The sequence below is a fragment of the Ammospiza nelsoni genome, chromosome 19 (assembly GCF_027579445.1).
Source record: "Ammospiza nelsoni isolate bAmmNel1 chromosome 19, bAmmNel1.pri, whole genome shotgun sequence".
NCBI classification, from domain to species: Eukaryota; Metazoa; Chordata; class Aves; order Passeriformes; family Passerellidae; genus Ammospiza; species Ammospiza nelsoni.
In genome coordinates, this window is record NC_080651.1 from 12,135,806 (window position 1) to 12,158,176 (window position 22,371).

General features: G+C 62.4%; 4 protein-coding genes across 6 annotated transcripts; 3 read left to right on the plus strand and 1 right to left on the minus strand.

The window, feature by feature from the left end:
• Window positions 1–26: 26 nt before the first annotated feature.
• Window positions 27–1,214, minus strand: ARL16 (ADP ribosylation factor like GTPase 16). The gene is given in 4 exon segments (XM_059485904.1): window positions 27–335; window positions 477–592; window positions 753–866; window positions 948–1,214. Coding segments are annotated over 4 exon segments (669 nt in total). The 3' UTR covers window positions 27–163.
• An 84-nt stretch (window positions 1,215–1,298) lies between these two features.
• On the plus strand, window positions 1,299–10,739 carry HGS (hepatocyte growth factor-regulated tyrosine kinase substrate). 3 transcript variants are annotated; one of them, XM_059485665.1, is made up of 21 exons: window positions 1,304–1,429; window positions 1,754–1,838; window positions 2,182–2,257; window positions 2,663–2,755; window positions 4,516–4,639; window positions 5,501–5,553; window positions 6,008–6,076; window positions 6,272–6,396; window positions 6,630–6,708; window positions 6,796–6,894; window positions 7,102–7,197; window positions 7,561–7,599; window positions 7,683–7,826; window positions 7,952–8,165; window positions 8,345–8,517; window positions 8,636–8,776; window positions 8,854–9,025; window positions 9,103–9,236; window positions 9,492–9,608; window positions 9,755–9,850; window positions 9,941–10,739. In XM_059485665.1, the coding sequence occupies exons 1-21, from the start codon at window positions 1,393–1,395 to the stop codon at window positions 10,043–10,045; spliced, it is 2,271 nt and encodes a 756-aa protein (XP_059341648.1). In that variant the 5' UTR covers window positions 1,304–1,392; the 3' UTR covers window positions 10,046–10,739. The 3 variants fall into 3 exon arrangements, with proteins under 3 accessions (XP_059341647.1, XP_059341648.1, XP_059341649.1); XM_059485666.1 differs by having other exon boundaries at window positions 7,955–8,165; XM_059485664.1 differs by having other exon boundaries at window positions 1,299–1,429; window positions 6,630–6,894; window positions 7,955–8,165.
• Window positions 10,740–11,338: 599 nt separating this feature from the next.
• MRPL12 (mitochondrial ribosomal protein L12) lies at window positions 11,339–14,691 on the plus strand. The gene is made up of 4 exons (XM_059485798.1): window positions 11,339–11,608; window positions 11,723–11,803; window positions 11,892–12,029; window positions 14,405–14,691. Exons 1-4 carry the CDS (start codon window positions 11,339–11,341, stop codon window positions 14,519–14,521), a joined length of 606 nt encoding a protein of 201 aa, XP_059341781.1. The 3' UTR covers window positions 14,522–14,691.
• Window positions 14,692–15,355: 664 nt separating this feature from the next.
• On the plus strand, window positions 15,356–22,054 carry SLC25A10 (solute carrier family 25 member 10). Its single transcript, XM_059485703.1, is given in 12 exon segments — window positions 15,356–15,410; window positions 15,413–15,624; window positions 18,282–18,401; window positions 18,486–18,594; window positions 18,673–18,721; window positions 19,058–19,099; window positions 19,347–19,390; window positions 19,857–19,927; window positions 20,032–20,124; window positions 20,334–20,411; window positions 20,519–20,575; window positions 21,027–22,054. Coding segments are annotated over 12 exon segments (1,032 nt in total). The 3' UTR covers window positions 21,129–22,054.
• Window positions 22,055–22,371: the final 317 nt, after the last annotated feature.

Here is a 22,371-nt window from a genome sequence, read left to right on the forward strand (position 1 = left end):
CCGAGCACAAGGCAGGCACCAGCCTGGACAGTGTGGTGGGGGTTTTACTGTGAAGTCCCACAGGGATCCAGTCCATCAGCAGCCCAAGGCGCCGTCCAGGCAGGGCAGCTGCTCCCTGGCCATTTCCCCTTGCGGCAGGAGTGTCCCGGGCTGCCGGCTGGGCTCAGCAGGGCTCTCGGAGGGCGCTCCGGAGCCACTGCAGCACCTCGGCCAGCCCGGTGCCGTCGCGGGCGCTGGTCTCCAGCATGGTGATGGGCTGCGTGGCACAGGCCACCATGTCCTGCATGCGGAACAGCGACTTCATCTCCACGAGCGACATGTAGCAGGGCAGGTCACTGCAGCGGGGAGACGGGAGCTGCAGCATCAGCCCAGCACGAGGCTCCCGTGCCCGGCCAGCCCCGGCTGAGCGCTCCCCAGCCCGACAAGAGCAGCAGAGCACAGCCCGCTCCCGGCACCCCCGGTGGGCTCCTCCTCACATCTTGTTGAAGAGCACCAGGACGGGCACGGAGGCGAGCGGCGCGGCGGAGAGCACCGAGAGCAGCTGGATGCAGGACGAGGAGAGCTGCGTGGGGTTGGAGGCGTCCACCACGAACTGCAGGGAACAGGGAAAGCGGGGAGCGGGTGTGCCGGGAGCAACCCGGGCCGGGCCAGAGCGGGGCGCGGCGGAGGGGATCCCGCACCGGGGCACCGACCCACGAGCCCGTGTCCCCCGGGAGCACCCCGGGACCGCGGCCCCGGTGCTGCTCACCCACCAGGAGAGCGCTGCACTCGCTGTAGTAGCTGGGCCAGATGGGGCCCATGCAGCCGCCCAGCTCCCGCACGGTCACTCTCCGCGGCAGCCGCAGGTCCGTCAGGTTGGTGCCCACCTGCGGGACGGGCACCGGTACCGGTACCGCGGGGTGCGGCCGAGCCCCGCGCCCGCCCCGCGCTCGCCGGGCCGCACCTACCGTGGGCAGCGTGGCCGGGGGCTCGCCCAGCTCCGCCGGATGCTCAGCGCTCAGCTGTGCCTCGCGTTAAGGACACGGCGGCTCCGGGAATGGCCCAGGGCACGCTCCGCCCGGCCCCGCAGCCCGGCCCGGCCCGGCCCGGCCCGTCCCTCCCGGTGCCCCGTGCCCCGTGGCCAGGATATGGCGCAGCCGCCGCACCAGCAGGCTCTTGCCGCCGCCCGCCGCCCCCAGCAGCAGGAAGATGGGCGGGGAGCGGCCCGCGGCCATGGCGGAGCCGCCCCGCGCACCGGCCCCGCCCCGGCGGAAGCGGCCCCGCCCCGGCGGAAGCCGGAAGCGGCCCCGCCCCGGCGGAAGCCGGAAGCGGAAGGGCCGCGGCGGGGCGGGGAACGGACCGGACCGGACCGGGCCTGGAGCGAGCGGGCCGGGCCGGCGGCGGGCGGACACCATGGGGCGCGGCGGCGGCACCTTCGAGCGGCTCCTCGGTACCGGCGCGGCTCCCTCGGCGGGACGGGACGGGAAGGGAAGCGGGTTGGGGTCCGCAGCGCTCGGCCCCGGGAGCGGGCGGGCCCGGGGCACAGCCGGGCCGACCGGGCCGGGTGGCGGTGCCGCAGCCCGGTGCCGCCCGGGAGGTCACCGAGCGCTGGGGTGCCTGTACCGGGAGGGTCGGTGCTGTCCCGGAGCCATCGGGGTTTGTTTACCCCGAGCCTCGGGGCAGCGCCACGCCCGCAGCCTCCGGGAGCGGCGGTGGCGGAGCGGAGTCGCGGGAGCAGCGCGGCTCACGGCGGCACCGGGTTTGTTCGCTGCAGATAAGGCCACGAGCCAGCTCCTGCTGGAGACAGACTGGGAATCCATCCTGCAGATCTGCGACATGATCCGCCAGGGCGACACGCAGTAAGTGCTGCGGGCACGGCTCTGCCGGCTGCGCGGGGAAGCACAGACACCCTACCAGGGTCTCGGACCTGTAACACGCATCTCATCATACCCTTCCGTGAGAGCATCACAGGGGCTGTACGGCACACCCTGATGTGCTTCCCAGAGCCTGGCAGCTGCACATTACCCCTGGCCTGAAATCCTCAGGGAAACTCAAGCTGGAGTGTGCTTATTCCTTGCCAGTTTCACTCAGTGAATCACACACCCCTGAGCTCGCTGTGCCCTTTGTGGGACGGTGGGGATTGGTGGCTGTCAGCAGCAGGTGGGATCACCCTGAGAACGTGTCCCCTCTTCCCCTGCCCAGGGCGAAATACGCCGTCAGCGCCATCAAGAAGAAGGTGAATGACAAGAATCCCCACGTGGCCCTGTACGCGCTGGAGGTAACTGCACCTGGCTGGGAGCAGGAAGGGGCTTCCCACCACTGCCTTCAGGCTGCACAGCTCCCTGCAGCCCAGCGTGGAGCCAGCCTCTTCCCGGCTCTGGCACTGAGGTTTTGGGGTGATCAGGCCAGGGCCTTCATGCTTTAGCTCCATCTTGGCTTTGGAACAGGCAGAGCTGAGGCTTGGGCTGCTCCCCCTGGGGTTGGTTCCACAGAGCAGAAGGCCCCCAGCCCCTGGGGAGGCGAAGGGCAGCTGGCTCCCAGTGCAGGGAGTGGATTGGCATGGCCCCAGCCCAGCTCACAGTTTAAATACTGCCCCCTGTTCAGCCTGCAGTGTGTGCTGGGACCCCCACAGGTTGCAGGGGAGGCAGGAAGCTGTGGGCTGATGTTGTCTTGGCCCTTGCAGGTCATGGAGTCGGTGGTTAAAAACTGTGGCCAAACAGTCCATGACGAGGTGGCCAATAAACAGACCATGGAGGAGCTGAAGGAAATACTCAAGGTAAATTGATTTATTTTACTGTCAGTTTCTTTCCTATGGAAAAGCAGCAGCAACAGGAAGAAATGTATGTGTCCTCTCTTGTGTCCTCTTTGGGTAAGGAGCAGAAACTGGAAATGCACTTCAGAAAAGAGCAGATTATCGTGTGCTGTGAAAGGATGAGTGTAGGCAGTGAGGAGGGCTTCTGGGAGGAGGAGATGTGGTGGGAGCAGAGGTTTGCCTGCGCTGTGAAATGGCAGGAATGTGCTGTGGGGGCCTGGGCCATTCCATGGTAAATGCTCCTGGATGCAACACTTGGGTGGGAACAGCAAAGGAAAACAGGTGATGGCCAGGCACCTGTACCAAGGACCTGGGCAGTGGCAAGGTGAATTCCCTCTCATGGAACAGTGTGAGACACATAGGCAGGTAAAGCAACAAAGGAAAAACCAGCTGGAGCTGCCTCTGTGTCACAGCCGTGTCACTGGAGTTGTTCAGGATGTGACCATGGCTGCTGGCACTGATGAGTTGTTGTTACAAGCTGTCACCAGTCTGATGCCTGCTGGAGCTTCATGTGTCCTTGGACTGGGGAATTCCTTTAGTGAAGTGGAAATGAGAACTCCTGTCTCCAGCTCCCACCTCAGAACAGCAATGCCCAGGCAAGAGCTCATTAGCATTGTACTTCTGTCTTCCACCAGAAATAAACAAACAGGTGACCCAGATCCTTGGAGATCGAGCTCTGTGAGCCATGTGTCACCTTCCTGTTAGGGCTGACTCAGTCTCCCTGCAGGATCTCCTCCTGAGGCAGGAGCACTGCCACAGCATGACAGCCAGGTGTGGTAGCACAGCCGCTCCAAGGGCTGAGGAGATCTAATCACATCCAGGGATTTTGTGGTTCTCTCAGTCCTTGCCTGCCTCAGGAGTTTCACAACTGCCCCATTCTCCTTCCACACTTGGAGCTTTGCTGCTTGTGAACACTCAATGCTGGTAAAACAGTCCAAGTTCTGATGAGGTTCTGATGAGGTTCTGATGAGGGCTGTGACACAAATGGAATGCAGGATTTTGCCAAATGTCCTAGAAATTGGAGCTCCAAGAATTGTCAGTAAGTGATGCTGTGTGGGCTGAGGTCTTGGCTAAAATCAGAGCTCGACAGTGCTGCTGTGCTTCCTGGGGATTTCTGGAAAAGCCAGTCATGTGGATGTGATCACTTGGGCAGCTGATGACACGGCAGCCCTGAGGCTGGCTGAGGTCAGAACAGGCTTGCCAACTTTCCTCCAGTTCCCTGAAGTGTGGTGCAGTTGCCCTGCCTCCAAAGGGCAGCCGTGCCAGCTGTCCTCACTTTGTCACATCCTGAGATGGCTCTGAGTTCTCCTGGAGTGGCGGTGCCGGCAGCCTGCAGGCACCCCCAGTGCTGTCAGGGGCGGGCAGGGTGGGCTCTGCTGTCCTGGCCAGCTGGGGCTCCCACCGAGTTCTGAGTGTGGGATGGGGAGCTCTGGTGAGGGGGTGCTGGCACTTGCTCTGAGCATCAAGGCCACAGCTCTGTTCAGTCTGTGCTGCACAAGGACATTGTGTTCTTTGTGCTGGAGGGGACAGTGGGGCAGCTGAAGGGGCTGTTTGTGCTGTGCGTTGTCCTTGCTGCAAGCTTCTGACAGCTCTTACCTCTCCTGAGGACTCTAAAGTCTCTCTTTCCTGAGTGGTATTTCTGGCTTCTCCTTAGGGGGTTCACACCATCCTTTGGGTTTCAGGGGCATTTTCTGAGAGGTTTTTTCTCCTCCCTTCCTGTGCAGAGGCAAGTGGAGACAAGTGTCCGCAGTAAGATCCTGTACCTCATCCAGGCCTGGGCTCACGCCTTCCGCAACGAGCCCAAGTACAAGGTGGTGCAGGACACCTACCAGATCATGAAGGTTGAAGGTGAGGACTGTGGCCACAGGTGAGGGGACACCTGGTCAAGCAGCTCTGCCCTGCAGGAGCCTTGGCAGTTCAGTGCCTGGTGTGAGCAAAATCTGGACTTTCAACACTGAGCTCTTCCTTGGTTCCCAATACCCAACAAACCCTTCAGGATGACCAAACCTTGCTGCAGACATGGCACAGTGCAATGGACCAGGGCAGCCTTGCTCTAGGCCTCCAGCCCAGCCTTCAGGGCTGGCAGGGAGACCTGAAAAGCAGGAGCTGCAACTGTTCTTGGGGAGACTGGCAGCAAGTCATCGTGTCCTCTGGGAGGGATTTGCTGTGGGGCAGTTCCTTCCTCACAGGCTTTTGTTCCTGCTTCCAGCATGGTCCCACTTGCTGACACTGTTGGTGTGACATTTTCCCTTCTGTCCAGGACAGCAGTGTTCACTTCTGGGGCAGGGACGTGCTGCTGCCTCTGCTTCCTTCTGTGCCCCAGAAGGCAGTGGCACAAGCTGGGAGGGTCAGTCCAGCATCCTGAGCTGGTGTTGCCAAGCTCTGGCCCTTGAAGCCCTTGAACTCACAGCCCTGCCTGCCCATCCAGTGTGCTTTTTATCCCCCTCGGTTCAAAGTACTGAGAAATAAATAAGCCTTATCCAGAGGCCTGTGATGTCCCTTGTGGGTGTGTAAGGGAAACAGTTGGGGACTGTCCTCAGAGCATGGCTGAGGGGAGCCTGCTCCTGGTGTGTCACAGGGAGGTGCTGGTCAAGACAGAGGTGGTGCTGAGCTGGCACCTGTAGCACGAGCTTGCAGGCATGTGGCCTCCCTGTGCCAGAGGATTCCTCTCACAATGGGCTCCCTTTTCTCTCCATTCTCCTCCTGCAGGGCACGTCTTCCCGGAGTTCAAGGAGAGCGACGCCATGTTCGCTGCAGAGAGGGTGAGCTCTGTGGTGGGGGAGAAGCTGTGGGACACACATCCCATCCCTTTCCCATCCCCTTCTGCAAACCTGCAGGTCTCACATTCCTTTGTTTTGTGTGGATTGGAGACCTCGCTGGGAGAACTGGCCAGGACAGGGAGTCAGAGCCATCATTCCTCCTGCTCACTGGCCTTGCAGCAGCTTGGCAGGCTGGACATGGCAGCAGGGCATTGCTGAAGTGATTGCTGTGCAGACAGTTTCCTAGTAAATCTTGTACTGGCTGGGAAAACATCACAGTCTCTGAGGAACACAAGAGGAGATAACTGGGGATTAATATTTCCTGTTGAGCAGATGCCCCCAGTCTCCCCACAAGACATGAGAGAGCCCTGTTGCCATCAGAGCTCCTGAAAGGGCCAGTGCTGATGCACTCCTCCCTCCTGACTCCATTTCCCTCCATTTCCCTTGGCCTCTGCAGGCTCCAGACTGGGTGGATGCAGAGGAGTGCCACAGGTGCCGAGTGCAGTTTGGTGTCGTGACGCGCAAGGTGGGTGCTGCTCCTGGGCTCCCTGCTCTGCACAGCCCTTGGCGCTTGCAGGACTCCCTGCAGGACTTGCTGGGTGAAGTGTGCTGGGTCAGGCCACATTTCCTGGCTGCTGGCAGGGAAATGAGTGTCTGAGTGATGTTGGCTAAGGGAGAAGGAATGTCTTGCCACCACACTCACGTCTCCTGCCCTTCACAGCACCACTGCCGGGCCTGCGGGCAGATCTTCTGTGGAAAATGCTCCTCCAAGTATTCCACCATCCCCAAGTTTGGGATTGAGAAAGAAGTGAGAGTCTGTGAGCCCTGCTACGAGCATCTCAACAAGTCAGTACCCTTCGTGGTGGGTTTCTTTGCCTGAGACACCTGGGACATTGAGGAGGGAAGCGTGGTGTGGAACTAGCTCCCTGCAGAGCACAACGGGGGCTGCCCAGGCTGTGCAGGCTGGGCTGGGCCCTCTTCCTTCCTGGGAGTGGGCTTTGCTGCTGGAACATGGTGCAGAGCTGGGCTCTGGTGCAGAGAAGGGAGCTTTCAGTCCATACTATCACTTGTCACTACAGGAAAACTGAGGGTAAAGCTGCTGCCACCTCCGAACTGCCCCCTGAGTACCTGACCAGCCCCCTCTCTCAGCAGTCCCAGGTGAGCAGCTGCCCCATAGGTGATCTGGTGATCCTGACCTGTTTGTTGATCCCATTACTGACCACCTCCTTATCTTTCCACTTGCAGCTGCCTCCAAAGCGTGATGAGACAGCTCTGCAGGAGGAAGAGGAGCTCCAGCTGGCTATTGCCTTGTCTCAGTCAGAGGCTGAGGAGAAGGAGAGAATGGTTTGTTGGCTCCTGGGGTCCGGGAGGGGTTGGTGTTCTTCAGCCCAGCTGTGCTGGGCCATAACGGATCTCTGGACATGTCCTGGTGTGAGCAAGGCTCAAAGCCTGTGGAGTGGGAGGGTGAAAGCAGGGCCTGGCATGGGCTGTGTTGTGGTTGGTTTGGAGCAGCCTGGGTTCTCTCGGAGTTGGCAATTTTCTCTTTTGCAGAGGCAGAAAACAACCTACTCCATGTATCCCAAGGCTGAGCCCACTCCTGTCACGTCCTCGGCTCCCCCAGTCAGCACACTCTACTCCCCACCCGTGGTACGTCCCTGGCAGCTCCTGCACGTGAAGTGGCTGCACACAGGCCCCTTCCTGAGCTCCTGCACGTGAAGTCCTGGACACAGGCCCCTTCCTGAGCCCAAGTCTGCCCCAATTGTGTCCAGTTTAATCCCCATACTGAGGGAAAATATTTGTCCCGTTCAACCCCTTGCTTGTTCACTCTGTTTTGAGCAAGAAGGTGTGTTCTAAGCCAGGACTGAGGTGCCTCCACTGCCTCCCAGCTTGTGTCCCCTTTGAGGCTCAGCACTGGTGGTCATACATGGCCAGCTCTGAGCTGAGCACCTGTGTGAGACCTGGGGATCTCTGGTTTTGCTGAACTGCCTTTCTCCATTTGTCTCTTTCCAGAATTCCTCTGCTCCCTTGGCCGAGGACATTGACCCAGAGGTAAGGATCCTGGCCGTGCTAGTCTGCAGCACAGGCTTGCTCCTGCAAGGCAGTGATACTCATCTTCCTTCTCTCCCTGGCAGCTGGCTCGGTACCTGAACCGCAACTACTGGGAGAAGAAGCAGGAGGAGGTTCGCAAGAGCCCCACACCGTCAGCACCCCTGTCCCTGACAGAGCCTGCTGTGCAGCCTGGGGATGCCCACCCTGCCCCTCTTGGGGTGGTTGAGGTAAGGGGGGGCCTGGGCCTGCGTCTGGCACCCACCGAGGGGCAAGAAGCACCCGACTCTTGGGCTCTGCTGGCTCTTGGCACTGGGAGGTCACAGCTGACTGGCTGCCCCATCCTTCCTTCCAGCAGCAGTACCAGAACGGTGAGTCCGAGGAGAACCACGAGCAATTCCTGAAGGCACTGCAGAACGCGGTCACCACGTTCGTCAACCGCATGAAGAGCAACCACATGCGAGGCCGCAGCATCACCAACGACTCTGCCGTGTTGTCCCTCTTCCAGTCCATCAACAACATGCACCCGCAGCTGCTGGAGCTGCTCAACCAGCTGGACGAGCGCAGGCGTGCGTGGGAGCTGGGGGAGCTGCGGGCCCGGGCGCGGGTGGGCGGCAGCCGGGGCTTCCCCAGTGTCAGGGCTCAGCGCTCCCGTGGCACAGGCTCACTGGAGAGGGGCTGCTGTGCAGTGCAGGGGCAGCCCGAGCGCGCTGGCCCCTGTTCCTGAGGCTGTCCCTTCCCTCCCCAGTGTACTATGAGGGCCTGCAGGACAAGCTGGCCCAGATCCGCGACGCGCGCGGGGCCCTGAACGCGCTGCGGGAGGAGCACCAGGAGAAGCTGCGCCGTGCCGCGGAGGAGGCAGAGCGCCAGCGCCAGATCCAGCTGGCACAGAAGCTGGAGATCATGAGGCAGAAGAAGCAGGTGAGGCAGGGGAGCACGTCCAGGGCATTGCAGGGCAGCCCAGGGCGGGCAGGGATGGTGCCCTGCTGGCAGGGGTGTGTGGTGTGGTGCCTCTCACCACCCAGCCCTGTTCCCACAGGAGTACCTGGAGATGCAGCGTCAGCTGGCCATCCAGAGGCTGCAGGAGCAGGAGAAGGAGAGGCAGCTGCGCCTGGAGCAGCAGAAGCAGACTATCCAGATGAGAGCCCAGATGCCAGCTTTCTCCCTGCCTTATGCTCAGGTACAGCTGCTGGGCAAGGCTCCCCCTGCCAGGTTCCAGGGGCTGTGGCTTTAACCTGGCTTTCCTTCTCCCACCAGCTCCAGGCCATGCCCGCAGCCAGTGGGGTGATCTACCAGCCCTCTGGGCCCACCAGCTTCCCTGGCACGTTCAGCCCAGCTGGCTCTGTGGAGGGCTCTCCCATGCACAGTGTGTACATGAACCAGGCTGCACAAGGGGGAACCGGGCCCTACGCTGCCATGCCCGGCACTGGTACGTCGGGCAGCTCAGCCTCTGGGGGTAGGGCAGAGCCCGGGGTGGTTTCTCCAACCTCTGCTCTCTCCCCCCAGATCCCAGCATGGTGAATGCCTACATGTACCAGGCAGGTGCCAGCAGCGGGCAGGGGCCTCAGCAGGGGCCAGCGGTGCCCACCACCACCCCTGCATATTCATCCTACCAGCCCACACCCACGCAGGGCTACCAGGCAAGTGAGGCAGCATGGCCTGCAGCCAGCTGGGACAGGGGCTGGGGGGTTTGGTGGGGCTGGGCAACATACCCAAACTCAGCAACGAGATCTCTGAGCAGGAGGGAGGACGGGCTGGTTGGTTCCAGATCTCCACATCTGCTGCTCTTGCTGTGGAAGTGGGCTGGAGTGAGATTCAGTTCTGGGCTCAAGGGCCTTGTCCGGAGAAGTGAGCCATTGCTGTCTGTGCCACCTCTCACCAGCCTCTCCCCACAGACTGCAGCCTCACAGTCGCAGAGCATCCCAGCCATCTCCCAGGCACCCCAGTCGGGCACCATGGGCTACATGGGCAGCCAGTCTGTCTCCATGGGCTACCAGCCCTACAGCATGCAGGTGAGCACTCCCTGCTTGGGCGTGGGGGAACAGGGCATGGCTGGGCTCCAGCCCATGGACCCATCCTGGGGGCAGTCACCCACCACTGCCCTGTGGGTGCTGCATGGACCCCAGCCCCTCTGACAGCCACCCCCTCGTTCCCATAGGGTCTTATGTCTGCCCTGCCGGGCCAGGACACAGCTCTGAGCAGCCTGCCAGCCCAGCAGTCGTACCTGCCCGGGCAGCAGCCCCTCTACCAACAGGTGAGTGCCACCAGCCCTGGGGGTCAGGACACAGTGGGGCACGTGTGCTAACGAAGGCACACACTGACAAAGGTGTTTCCTCTGCTGCAGGTGGCCCCAGCTGGGGGTCCCCCCCAGCAGCAGCCCCCGGCAGCGCCTGCCCCCGGGCAGCAGCCCCCGGGCAGCGGGGAGGCCCAGCTCATCTCGTTTGACTGATGGCAGACACAGGGCTCCGGTGTAACACTACTCTTCATCCGAAATCACTCTGTACTTCGACTACTCGTGCTGCCCCCCGGCCCGTGCCCCAGGGGCGGTGGGGCCCGAGGCTCCTGCTGCCGGCTTTGGGGACCAAGGGGCAGGGGGGCAGCCCCACGCCCTGCAGCTGGGGCAGCAGCCCTGGCTCACCCACCCGCCCTCGGCAGCGGCGGCCCCGGGGCCGGGCGGGAGCTCGGCCTGCCCTGTCCTTGTCCCGGGCCTGTGGCACGGGCCCCTGCCCAGCGCCGGTGCCAGCCCTGCCCCATTTGTCCCGGGCCTGTGGCGCGGGCCCGAGGGTGCAGCCTCCAGCCCTGCCCGGCCCCAGTGCCAGCCCTGCCCCGTCTGTCCCGGCGCTGTGGCACGGGCACCTGCCCGGCCCCGGTGCCAGCCTGCCCCTGTCCTTGTCCCGGGGGCTGGGGCACGGGCCCCTGCCCCATCTGTCCCGGGGCTGTGGCACAGGCCCCAAGTGCTCCCGCCCTGCCCTGCCCTTGTCCCGGGGCTGTGGCACGGCCCCAGGGGCGCAGCCTCCAGCCCTGCCCCGTCCCCCGCGCCCCGCTCCCTCACGGCCCGGGCCCCGCGCTGGGCCGGCCTGTCCCGTCCCGCCCGTCCCGGCGGAGACCGAGCGCTACCGGTGACAATAAAGTGTTGGAACGAACCGCGGCTCCTGTGCTGGGCATCTCCCCGCGAACGAACGGGGCAGTGTTTGCCGCGGGCTGGCAGCAGCTCCCGTCACACCTCACCCGCAGCACCGGCCAGCTGCAGGTCAATCTGAGCTCTGGCCACTGAAATTTCCTCCCTACAATGTCTGGAATGTATCTGTGCTGTACATGCATAGTCCTAAATTATTAAGCTTCATGGAGCGTTAGAATGTGTTACTGCACTTAGTGAAGGTCAAAAAGGTAAAATGACAAGGTTTTCTGACTATTCTTGTTGCTTTTAATTTACATTCATTATGCTTCAGGTTTACTGTTAACCATGCTGTGCAGTGTAGAAATATAACCAGTTCTCCTTCCAGACGTTCCAGAGAGGAAGCACTTTCTGTTCCTTCAGACATGGAATTTTTTCTATCCCGTTTGGAAATGATAAATAGTAATGGATTTATCACGGCGGCTGTTGCTGTCCCATCGGCCCGCTTTGGCCTACATCTCCCATGGCGCACCGCTGCGCGGGCGCTATGTCGCTATTGGCTGGGAGCGGCGCGCGGGGCCGCCGGGAGCGCGGGCGGGGCGGAGCGCTCGGTGTCCTCGGGCCGCCATGCTGCCCGCCGCGCTGCCCGCCGCCCGCCGGGCGCTGCTCCCGCGGTCCCCGCTGCTCCCGCTGCCGCTCCGGCCGCCGCCGCCGCGCCGCGGGGCCCCCGCCGGGCTGCGGGCGCTCGGCACCGGCCCCGCGCGGCGCTCGGAGGCGCTGGCCGGGGCGCCGCTGGACACGGCCGCCAAGGAGTACTCGCCCAAGGTGCGGCAGCTGGTGCGGGACATCGCGGGGCTGACGCTGCTGGAGGTGGCCGATCTCAACGCGCTGCTCAAGGTGGGTGCGGGACCCGGCCCCGCTCGGCCCGGCCTGACCCGGCTCGGCTCGGCCCGGCCCGGCCGCGTGCGCCGCCTGACCGGCCGCTGGTGCCGCCGCTCGCTCTTCCCGTAGGAGACGCTGAAGATCCCGGACGTGGGGGTGATGCCCGCGGCCGCCGCCGCCTCCCTGCTGCCCGCCCAGGCGGCTCCGCAGGTACCGGGAGGGGCGGGAGCGGGGCCGCGGGGCGGGTTCGGCCGGGGGGCTCGGCCGCGGGGCTTCACCGCGCTCCGGCTGCTTCCAGGAGGAGGAGGAGGAGGTGGTCCCGCTCAAGAAGGAGAAAACTCATTTCACCGTCCGGCTGACCGAGTTTAAAGCCGCTGACAAGGTGAAGCTGATCAAGGAGGTGAAGAACTTCGTGCCTGGAGTGAACCTGGTGCAGGTGAGGAGGTGCTGCCCCAGCTCTGGGGTTTTGCCCCCAGGTCCAGCAGCCTTGGCTCTCTGTTCAAAGGGGAGCCTGGATGTGTGCATTCAGAAGCACAGCCTGCCTGTGTGCATCTCAGTGCAGGGAGACATGCGGAGCAGCATTTGGTAGCTCCTTCATCTGGCATTTTCCGTTGTCAGAACAGGGGGATAAGGAGGGAGGCTCAGAGCAAAGGACTCAGAGATGTCCATGCCAGCCTCCACTTCTCCAAACCTGAGAGCTGCCGTGCATGAGCTTTCCTGCAGAGCTCAGGACTAGTCAGCATTTCTTGCTACAGCTGGGTTTGGCTTGCCTTTCCCAAAGTCAATGTATTTCTGAAGTTAAATGAGCCTCTGTAATTCACACTTCTTGCACTCCAGGCTTCCAGCTCTTTTCAGGGCCCTTCATTTTATAGGTGGTGATACTTCTTTCCTTGGAGGAGTCGGGCCTCAGCCCTGGGCAGTGTCTGAGCTCAGCCCTTGACCTTGGATGTGGGCTCAGCACGTTGGGTGATGAAGCTGCTACTGCCGAAGCATGTAATGTGCTGCACATCTCCAGGGTGGTGCTTTCATATCTTGGGGTCAATAGTAGCACTTCCAGTATTCCAGCTGCAGTGTTGAGTATTGCAATGTCTGCTCCTGCTGTAACCCAGGAGAGTAGAAGTGTTTGCAGATAATCTTGTGATCCATTCTTGTTGTTGCATTGCAAAGCCAGCAGAGAGTCAGTGGCACAGGTACAAGTTTGGCTGTCTTGTGGGAATAATTTCCTGACTGTCAGGAAGTTATCCTGGAAGTTGTTCATCTGTTATTGGCCCCAAGCAGACATGAAAATACCAAACCCTGTAAAGGACACAATCAACAGATAATTAACTGGAGAGCTGATGCCCAGTGAGCCTGGCTTTGCACGTGGCACCTGCTGCATGAGCTGTTGGTGGTGCCAGTTATTGCAGCTAAACTCAAGTGTGATGTACCCAGGCCCAGCACGCTGGTGAAGCACACACACAACACAAACAGCTGTGGAGGTTCTACCTGCAGGGACTCTGTTCAAAGAGGAGCCAAAGCCCTTTTATTGTAAATTTTGCTGCCATCCAGTCAAGGTGATTTTATGAGGTTTTCGGGTGGATCTGTCTGTAGGGCTGCTGGTGTTATGGAGGGAAGCACAGGCAGTGCTTACCTTGGGCCCTGCTGGGACCCAAACATCAGTCCTATGGCAATAACTGTGTGATGAGACAGGTGTGTGACCAGCACACTCGGGACCAGGGCTGGCTGCAGCCCAGGAAGCTCACTGGGAGCTGCCCAGCAGATGCTCACCCTGTCACCACCAGCCCTGGGCTCTGGCTGCACTGGGAGCTGCTGCTCTGCCCCATTGCTGCTGCTGCACGGGTTCCACTTGGCTTGGGCTCTGCTCCTCTTCCCACTGAACACCAGGAACAGCTGCCTCTCTGGACTGGGGCTGCTTTAGAATGGAGTCACGCCTTCCTGAGCAGAGTTCAGAAATTAATAACCTGTGTTGTGTTGCCTGTGCTCATCACAGGGAGTGTGTCTAGGCTCCTGTCCAAATCCTGTCCTGGTGAGCAAAGGCATTCTTGCCCCACCAGCCCACTGCTCCCACATCTGTGCCTTCCAACCCCAGCAAAAAAAGCATTTTTCTTCCACCACAGATACAGAGGCATTGAACCCAGCAGGAAGTAAAGGGACAAAACCTTCCTGCCAGCACAGTGGCCAGTCCTGTGGGTGCTGAACACCTGCAGTGCTGTGGCAGAGAGCTGCTGTGTGTAAGAGCATCAGGGGCTTGTCCCCCTGGGCTCACTTCCTTCTCTATAGCACCACTGCAGTAAATTCTTTAAATTAGCTCAGCAGTTTTGCAGCTTGCCTTAAGCATCGCAGTGCTGCTTAGTACCAGTAGTTCTGCTTTAAAAGTCCCTGAAATGTCAGAGTACTGTGTTGTCGAGTAGTCTGTGCTGGAGCTGTGTCCACTCCCTGCAGTGGCCTCCTCTCCTGCTGGCACAAGAATGTGAACCAAAACACGGTCCTGAGCAGAGCCAGCCCGGCGGATGCTGCCCAGCAGGGCACTGCAGGGGCTCTGCTGCACCCCTTCCTCTCAGGGTGGCCTGCACACCAGCAGCACCTGTGCAAGGATTCAAGGAAAGGTTTCCCAGCAGGTGTGTCACCACTGGCAGCCAGGGTTAGCTGCCTTCTGTGGGATGTGCCGCAGTTCAAGTGCAAGTCTTGGGGTTTGTGCTGGTCACTGAGTTTCCACGGTTGGCTTAAGCAGAGGTCAGGATCATGGCTCTAAATCCAGTAATCCAGTTAGTGAAAGCCTGTTTACAAGCCTGTACTTTGTCCCTCTCGCAGGCAAAGAAGCTGGTGGAGTCCCTTCCGCAGGAGATCAAGGCCAACGCCTCCAAGGAGGAAGCAGAGAAGATCAAAGCAGCGCTGGAGGCAGCAGGAGGGACTGTTGTTCTGGAGTAGGCTCGCCGTGGAGGGACTGGTGCTGCAGCTGCTGCCCCGGCCGGGCTCTGGACCTTTCCGAGTGCACAGTGGGAGCACTCTCCCAGAGAATGCTGTACGGTTGGGCAGAGCTGCTGCTTCTGCCGTCACCATGAACTCTACCTTATAAATACCCAAAAAAACCTGTACAATGATTCATCTTTCTCAAGTGCTGATTGTCCCCGTGCTCCCCATGTCATGGAATCAGAATGGTTTAGGGTGGAAGTGACCTTGAAAGATCATCTCATTCCAGCCCCTTGCTATGGGCAGGAACACCTTCCACCAGGCGAGGTTGCTCCAAGCCTTGTCCAGCCTGGCCTTGAACACTTCCAGGGATGGGGCGGCCACAGCTTCTCTTCACAGCAGCCTGTGCCAGGGCCTCACCACCCTCACAGCCAAAACTTATTCCTAATATCTAATCTAAACCTACTTTGAGTTTGAAGCCATTCCCCCTTGTCCTGTCACGACACGCTCTTGTAAAAAGTCTCTCTCCATCTTTCTTGTAGGCTCCCTTCATGTACTGGAAGCGTGTACCAGCGCATCACCCACCTCCTCACACTGCCTCTTGCTGATGCCTCACCTCTCTGTTAGTTATTTACGAGAAGAACACACTCCCACAGGTTGTGGAGATGCGTGCGGGGTGGGAAGGTGTACTCTGGAGCTGTGATTGTCCCTGCGCTCAGTGTGTGCACGCTGGAACGCTGCCCTGTGTACCTGTGCCTCCCGCCCCTCTTCACTCTGGCTAGGGCTTCAGCTCCCCATTAATTAATCCCTTAATGATGGCCGGGAAGGGCCTTCCCCGGGCTGGAAATGGGGATGCGTGCGGGGTGGGAGCGAGGATTCCGGAGCCTGCGGCTGCCGCGTTCGCCGCAGGTCGGGGATGCGAGCCCCGGGCCCGCCCCACCCCCTTCCGGTACCGGGAGAGGGCGTGGCTTAACGGAAGAGGGCGTGGCCATGTCCCGGTGAGGGCGTGGCTTGTGGCAGCAGCGGCGCCCATGGCGGAGCAGCGCGTTTCGCGCTGGTACTTCGGCGGCCTCGCGTCGTCCGGGGCCGCCTGCTGCACGCACCCCCTGGATCTGCTGAAGGTGAGGGGGGACACGGCCCGGGGCGGCCCCGGCGGCGCGGGAAGCCCGTCGGGGGGCACGGCGGGCAGTGTGAGAGGCTGGCAAGGGCTGCGGTGACTGGGGGGGCTCTGAGAGGATGGCGAGGCGGTTACGGGGGCGGTGGCGTGAGGGGACGGTTATGGGGGCAGGTATCGGTGAGCGCTTGGGGGCGGTTATGGGGACAGGTATCGGTTAGGGCTTGCGGGCGGGTATTGGTCGTGAGGGTCCCGGAGAGGGTGTGAGAGGGTGGGGAGGAGGTTGGGGGAGTTGGGACTGGCTGTAGGGGTTCTGGGGAGTCTGCGGTGGAGCGGGGAGCCGTTCCGAGGGTCCTGCAGCGGCTTTGGGGCGCTGGAAGTGGCTGTAAGGGGACGGGGAGGCGCTGCGAGGGTCCCGGGAGCGGCCGTAGGGGACTGGGCTGCAGCGGGGGCAGCGGCCGGGACGGGACGGGGAGCGGGTCTGAGTGTCCCGGAGCAGCTGCGGGACCGGTTCTGAGCGACCTGGCTGCGGGGGTGCGGCTGTGAGGGTCCCAGAGCTACTTCGAGAGGATGGGGAGCTGCTCTGGGGTTCTGGAAGGGTTGTGAAGGCACCGGGAATGGCTGTGAGGGTCCCAGAGCAACGGAGGGAGCTGGAGAACAGCTGTAGAGGTCTGGAGAAACAGCTGCTGCTCTGAGGAGCTGACTCGTGGCTGTGCAGGGACACGGCTGAGGGGTCACAAAAGACCCGGGTCAGGGTAATGGGTGGGTGTGTGGCTGAGGGGTCCGGGGGCTTGGGGTGCCAGCTCCAGGAGCTGTGCTGGGTGCCCTGGGCGGCCCTGCCTGGACACGGCAGTGCTGGACGCTGGCCCACTGGGCTCGGAGCCCTCCGGCCAAGATGTCACCTAGGCGCCGCAGATGACCTGGCATGCCTGCTGCTGCACAAAGGGCGCCGCGCGCAGCCTGCGCTGCCAGCACCCACACGCGGGGCAAATGCCAGCGCTGCCCAGAGCCTTGTGCGCCGGCCAAGTGGCGACGAGCCTGGCAGCGGAGCAGGCTGCGAGGGGGAGGGAGGAGGCAGCCCAGGACAGGGCCTGCCCTTCCCAGGGCCATGCCTGTGGGTGAGGCTGGGACACACGGCCCCTTCCCACCCCACTGAGAGAGAGGAAGATGTTCCAGGCACAGGCCCAGGAGAGGAGCCAGCCTGGCAGGGCAGTGCCGCCTCCCCAGCGCTCGGCCTTGCCTTGCCCGGCTGGCCGTGTCTGCCCAGTGGAGGTGGCTGCCAGCCCTTGGGAGCTTGTGTGGGGTGCCTGGCGAGGTGCTAAGAAAGGGAATTAGTCTGGCACCTGCCTCTAGGTCTGTCTCCGAGCCAGCGTGATGGCTGTGACATTTGGGCTGCATCCCCATGCTGTCCTGTGTGGATGAGCAGCCCCTGCATTCCTGCAGTGCGAGCAGCACAACCTGGCCAGCTGTTTTTGCCAGATCAATAATCACACTGACTATTGAATACAGACCCTTCTTTGGCCATGTGTTCCCCCACAGCAGGGGCTGGTGCCAGGCCTGGGGAGGCACAAGGGGCCTCAGGCTCTGGCAGGGCAGGGGACGAAGGGCGCTTCATTGCACCTCTGGACTTTGGCCCCAGTGAGAGGCCCTGGCCAGCTCACCTACAGAGTGCTTGTGCCCTTAGGCCAACTGTGCAGCTGCTGGTTGCCCACGGGCTGCTGGCCCTGCAGCGACCAGCGGTGACCAGAGCCTGGCCAGCCCGTCCCATGCCTGCCTGCCCTTCCTGCAGAGCTGGGACTGCAGGCAGTGGACTGTGTCCCTACATGGCCCTGCCCGCTTCAGTTGCCCCAGGCTGTGAACTGCCACAAGCTCTGGTCCCTGACGTCCAAAATCCACCTGTGGGGATTGCAGGCAGGCCCCTGCACCCCTGCTGGTGCTTCATATGAGAGACAGAGGCTGTTCCCAATATCCTGCAGAGTGTCACACGACCCAGCTGTGCCACAGCTTCCGTAGTGGCCTGATCCCCTGTCAGCAGCCCTTTGCTCTGCTTATCTCCTGGGGCCTTTGACCCACACGTGGTCTCCGCAGCGCTCAGAGCATGCTCCAGCATCAGCGCACACGGCTGCCCTGTCCCAGCCAGCTCCTGTGCCTGTCACCGTTGCCCCTGGAGATGGTGGGAAGCGTTGGGCTGCTGCAGGCAGGAAGGCGCCTGGCCAGCTGTGGGGTTCTCTTCGTGCACTGAGGAGGAGGGGAAGTGGCTCTGCAGGCCTGCTGCATTGCATGGCCGTGATTTCACCAGCCCAGCTGCATCCCCTCGAGCAAACCCACACAGGGCTCACTCATGTACTGCAGGGCGCACACCCACACACCCACACCTTCCACCCTGAGGTGCCCGGAAGGGCAGGCGCACCCTTCACCTTGGGCGGCTGTGAGGGCAGGGCCCGGGCGGTGCTGCAGGCAGGAGCCTCGGCACTCCTCCCTCCCTCCCTCTCTGCCTCCGCCCCTCCGCTGCCAGGCTGGGCCAGCCTGCTCGGGGCTGTCCATGTCTTGCAGTTGGCTCCTGTGCCAGTGCTGCTGTCCTGGCACAGCTCCAATCCCCACCTGTTGCGTGCCCCTCTGTCCCTGCCCAGCCCCGCTGGGCTGACGCGCGGCGCTCTGCCCCAGGTGCACCTGCAGACGCAGCAGGAGGTGAAGATGAGGATGACGGGGATGGCGTTGCACGTGATCCGCACCGACGGCTTCCTGGCGCTCTACAACGGGCTGAGCGCCTCGCTGTGCCGGCAGGTGAGAGCTGGAGCCCCTGCAGCCCCTGCTGCTGCCGTGGGGAGCTGCCCTGTGCACACACAGCCGCTCATGTCCCCCATGCAGATGACATATTCCTTGACTCGCTTTGGCATCTATGAGAGCGCAAAGAACCGCCTGAGCAACCAGGGGCCTCCCCCCTTCTACCAGAAAGTGCTCATGGCTGCAGCAGGAGGTGAGCCAAGCACTGGGGCCCTTGGCACTGGCTCCCTCAGGATGGATAAGCCCTGACCCAGCTCTTCTTTGGCCACAGGTTTCACTGGCGGGCTTGTGGGAACCCCGGCAGACATGGTGAACGTCAGGTCAGTTCTGTCTGCACGACCAGGGCTTTTGGCCCCCCGTGCATGACGGCATTTGGGGTGCTGGCTATGCTGGGGTTCTCCTGACATCTCTCCTGGCCAGCCTGCCCCGTGGTCAGTGGGCCGGGAGCTCTGTGCCCAGGATGGCCAGAGCTGTTCTGCCTTTTGGTGACAGCACCCAGCCGTGTGTGACCCTCAGGGCGAGTGGGACTGAATGCAGCTTTCTTGGCCCTTTGTAAATGGGCGACACAACACCACTGCCCTGTGCTGGGGTCCCCGGTGCTGCAGGGGACAGCGGGGTAGCGGCTGCCCCCTCACCTGCGGTGCTCTGCCTTGCAGGATGCAGAACGACATGAAGCAGCCGCCAAATCAGCGGCGCAAGTGAGTGAGGGGCAGGGCGAGGGGCGCGGGGGCCGGGGGGGGAGGCCTGGAGGGGCCGGCGGGACGGGGGCCGGGGTCCGCGCGGCCGCGGGGGGGCAGCACCGCACCGGCGGGACCGGGGCCCGAGCACCGCACCGGGGGCGCTCGGTGGGGTCCGGGCGGGGCCGCCGGTGCCCGGGGGAGCGGCGGGGCTGCCGCCGTGTGGGGAGCCTCGGGCCCTGACCCCTTCCCCTCTCGCTCCTTCCAGTTATTCCCATGCCCTGGATGGCATGTACCGTGTCTTCCGGGAAGGTGAGGCAGTGCCAGCCGTGTGGGTGAGCCTGCTCCGGTGTCCTAGCAGGTGCCGGGTCAGGGCGCCCTGGAAGTTCGCTCAGCCGGGGCAGGGAGAGGGGCCGGGGGATGCCCTTGGGGCGGGGGGTGTTCAGGGGACCGCAGGGTCTGCATCTCCTCATCATCTGGCTGGGGCAGGGGCTGGGCAAGGTCTGCCAGGGCCTGGCAGCCTGCACATACCTGGTGGGAAGGGGTGAGCTGCTGGGAGCTGCAACAGAGCAGCACAGGAGGGTGGAGCAGAGGATGAGCAGAGGCAGGGACGAGGTCATGCTGCTTTGAAGGACTCCTTCAGCCTGTTTGCTATGGTGGGCTTCAACCAGGGCTGTGTGCGGAGTTGTGGACACACATTGGGCATGTGAGACTCCCGGGGTAATGGAGTCTGAGTGATGGCAGAGAACCGTGCTGATCCAAATCTGTCTGTCCACAGAGGGCGTGAAGAGTCTCTTCTCAGGAGCATCAGTGGCATCAATCCGTGGGGCCCTTGTCACTGTTGGACAGGTAGGGCAGCTCTGCTGGGCAGTAGGGGACTGGGATAGGGACAAGGATGGTCCCTGGTGCACGAGGAACGGGGAGCATGTCGCTGATTCACCATGTCTCTGCAGCTTTCCTGTTATGACCAGGCCAAGCAGCTGGTTCTCGCTACTGGATTTCTGTCAGACAATGTCTTCACTCACTTCCTGTCCAGCGTCATCGCTGTGAGTGGGGCTGGGGGCCGGGGGCAGTGCTGCGTTTGCCTGCAGCAGGGTCAGGGTGTCAGGCCGGGGCTGCCAGAGCTGCTGCTCTGGGCTCGGCTCAGCACAGTGCCTCCAGGAGGCTCCAGGTCCCAGGGTGGCTCTGAGGCTCTGCAGTGACCACAGCAGCTGCTGGCACAGAGGTCTCCTGACTTGGCTGACTCTCTCTGCAGGGCCTGTGTGCCACATTCCTGTGCCAGCCCCTGGATGTGCTCAAGACCCGCCTCATGAACTCCCACGGGGAGTACCAGGTGAGTCGCCCACCTTGCCCACCTTGCTGCTGCCTGTCCTCCCATCTCCGCGTGCCAGCTTCTGCCTCCCAGCCCCTCCCAGCTCATCTCTCACCCTCTCACTCCAGGGAGTCGCTCACTGTGCCGTGGAAACCGCCAAGCTCGGACCACTTGCCTTCTACAAGGTACCTGGCTGGGGGCGCAGGGGTGGGGCGGGCTGGGCCGCGCTGGGAGCAGAGGCTGTGGCCCAGAGCAGTCCTGGGGCAGGGAACCTTCCAGGTTCTGCTGTGGCAGCCCAGCTGCTGCCTGCTTCAGGCCTTTGTCTGCCCGGCCCAGGCTGGGCCCCAAGGTGTTGCAAGCCCTGGCCTCAGTGGGATTCAGGCTGGGCCAGGCACCGCAGCTGTGGCCCTGCTGCACCCGTCGAGCTCCCAAGCAGCAGTGCAGGTGCCAGAGGGGTCGGCACGTGGTACTGAGCCCTGTGTGCACTGTGGTGGCCGTGGTCTGACAGTGCCTGCTCCACAGCCCGGCCCGTGCTGACCCACGCCTGCCCACTCGTGCTGCAGCCAGGCTTGGGCTGCTGGGACAACCAGTGGCAGGCACACACTGACTCTTCCCCTTCTTGCTGTCCCCTTCCAGGGCTTCGTTCCTGCTGCTGTCCGGCTGGTTCCTCAGACTGTTCTCACCTTTCTGTTCCTGGAGCAGCTGCGCAAATATTTTGGGATCAAAGTGACCACCTGAGTCTGGGGGACTGGACCCTGCCTTGCCCCAGGGGGGTGAGCGTGTGGGTCACCCCCAAGATCCCAGAACCCCTCTCTGCTCTCTGGGGCCAGTGCCATTCCCCCTCCTCTCAACTCTACTCCTGTGCCTTGCCAGCACCTGTGGCCAACCTCCCCTCACAAACTCACCCTTCCTCTCACCCCTGTTCTCAGCATCTCCACCTCTGCATTACTGCTTTGGGGGATTTTGGGGGGGATTTCTGTCTTCCCACTTCTCTACTGGCTCTGAGTTGTGTCCTTGCCCCCCCTGAGCCTTGTCCCTGATGTGCCCCCGAAGCAGGACTGTGCTGTCTCAGGGAGTAGGGAGATCAGAGGCCAGGCTCTGTCACAGAGCCCGTGGGGCTGCTGCCCCTGCAGCTGTGGGCTGGGGCTTGGGGCAGGGTCTGTGAGGCCGTGTCCTCCCTCTGCCTTTAGCCCCCGTGCTCCTCCCTAACCCCAGCACAGCTTGCACCTCCTGCCCTGCTCCTGGCCTCCCACCCTCTGCTCCTGCTTGGCCAAAGCTCCTCAGCACCGCTGGCTGCTGGGCTCTTCAGGGATTGTGCCTCATACCAATGATGGTGGGGAGAGGACCTTGCTCTGGCAGGGCTGCCAATGCCTGCTTGGGGACCCAGTACTCTCTTACCACACTGCACCCACCCCACACTGGATCTGCTCTCTGTGGGGGCGTCCCCACCACCACTCTGCAGCCCCTCTCACCTTGGGGCTGGGCAGACCCCACTCCTCACAGCCCCTCACCCCACACTGCCCAGTGTGAGGGGGCTGTGAGCACCAGCCCCTCCGCTATGGCACCCCTGTGTGAGCTGGCCCCAAGGAATCAAAGAACTGGAATATCTGAGACCTTGCTGTATAATAAAGAGTGAAGGTGGCGCAGGGCCTGCTGTCCTGTTAGGAGGGAGAGATGCTGCACTCCTTTTCATGGCTGGGGGCATGGGCCGGGAGCTGAGCCCCCCAGAGCTGAGAGAGGGCAGCAAGGCTTGGCCCTGGTGCTGTGCCGAGCTCTGTGCCCAGCACCCCTGGCCGTGTGGGCAGGCTCCACGGCTGAGCTGTGCCCGGTCTCAGCTGGACGGCAGCTCCAGGGCAGGGCTGTGCCAAGGGCGCCCGTCGCCCCTGCGGGAGCTGCCTCCTGGATGTGACACTAATTGGGCTCCGGCAGACTGGCACAGCAGAGCAGTGAAAGCTCGTCACCTTAACGAGGCCTAATGATG

Coding starts and splice junctions, on each gene's coding strand:
- HGS (XM_059485664.1), top strand. CDS start 1,393: ATGGGGCGCGGCGGCGGCACCTTCGAGCGGCTCCTCG. Junction 6,077..6,271: donor TTGGTGTCGTGACGCGCAAG/GTGGGTGCTGCT, acceptor TGCCCTTCACAG/CACCACTGCCGGGCCTGCGG. Junction 9,237..9,491: donor CACCCACGCAGGGCTACCAG/GCAAGTGAGGCA, acceptor CTCTCCCCACAG/ACTGCAGCCTCACAGTCGCA.
- MRPL12 (XM_059485798.1), top strand. CDS start 11,339: ATGCTGCCCGCCGCGCTGCCCGCCGCCCGCCGGGCGCTGCTCCCGCGG. Junction 11,804..11,891: donor CCGCCCAGGCGGCTCCGCAG/GTACCGGGAGGG, acceptor GGCTGCTTCCAG/GAGGAGGAGGAGGAGGTGGT. Junction 12,030..14,404: donor CTGGAGTGAACCTGGTGCAG/GTGAGGAGGTGC, acceptor TCCCTCTCGCAG/GCAAAGAAGCTGGTGGAGTC.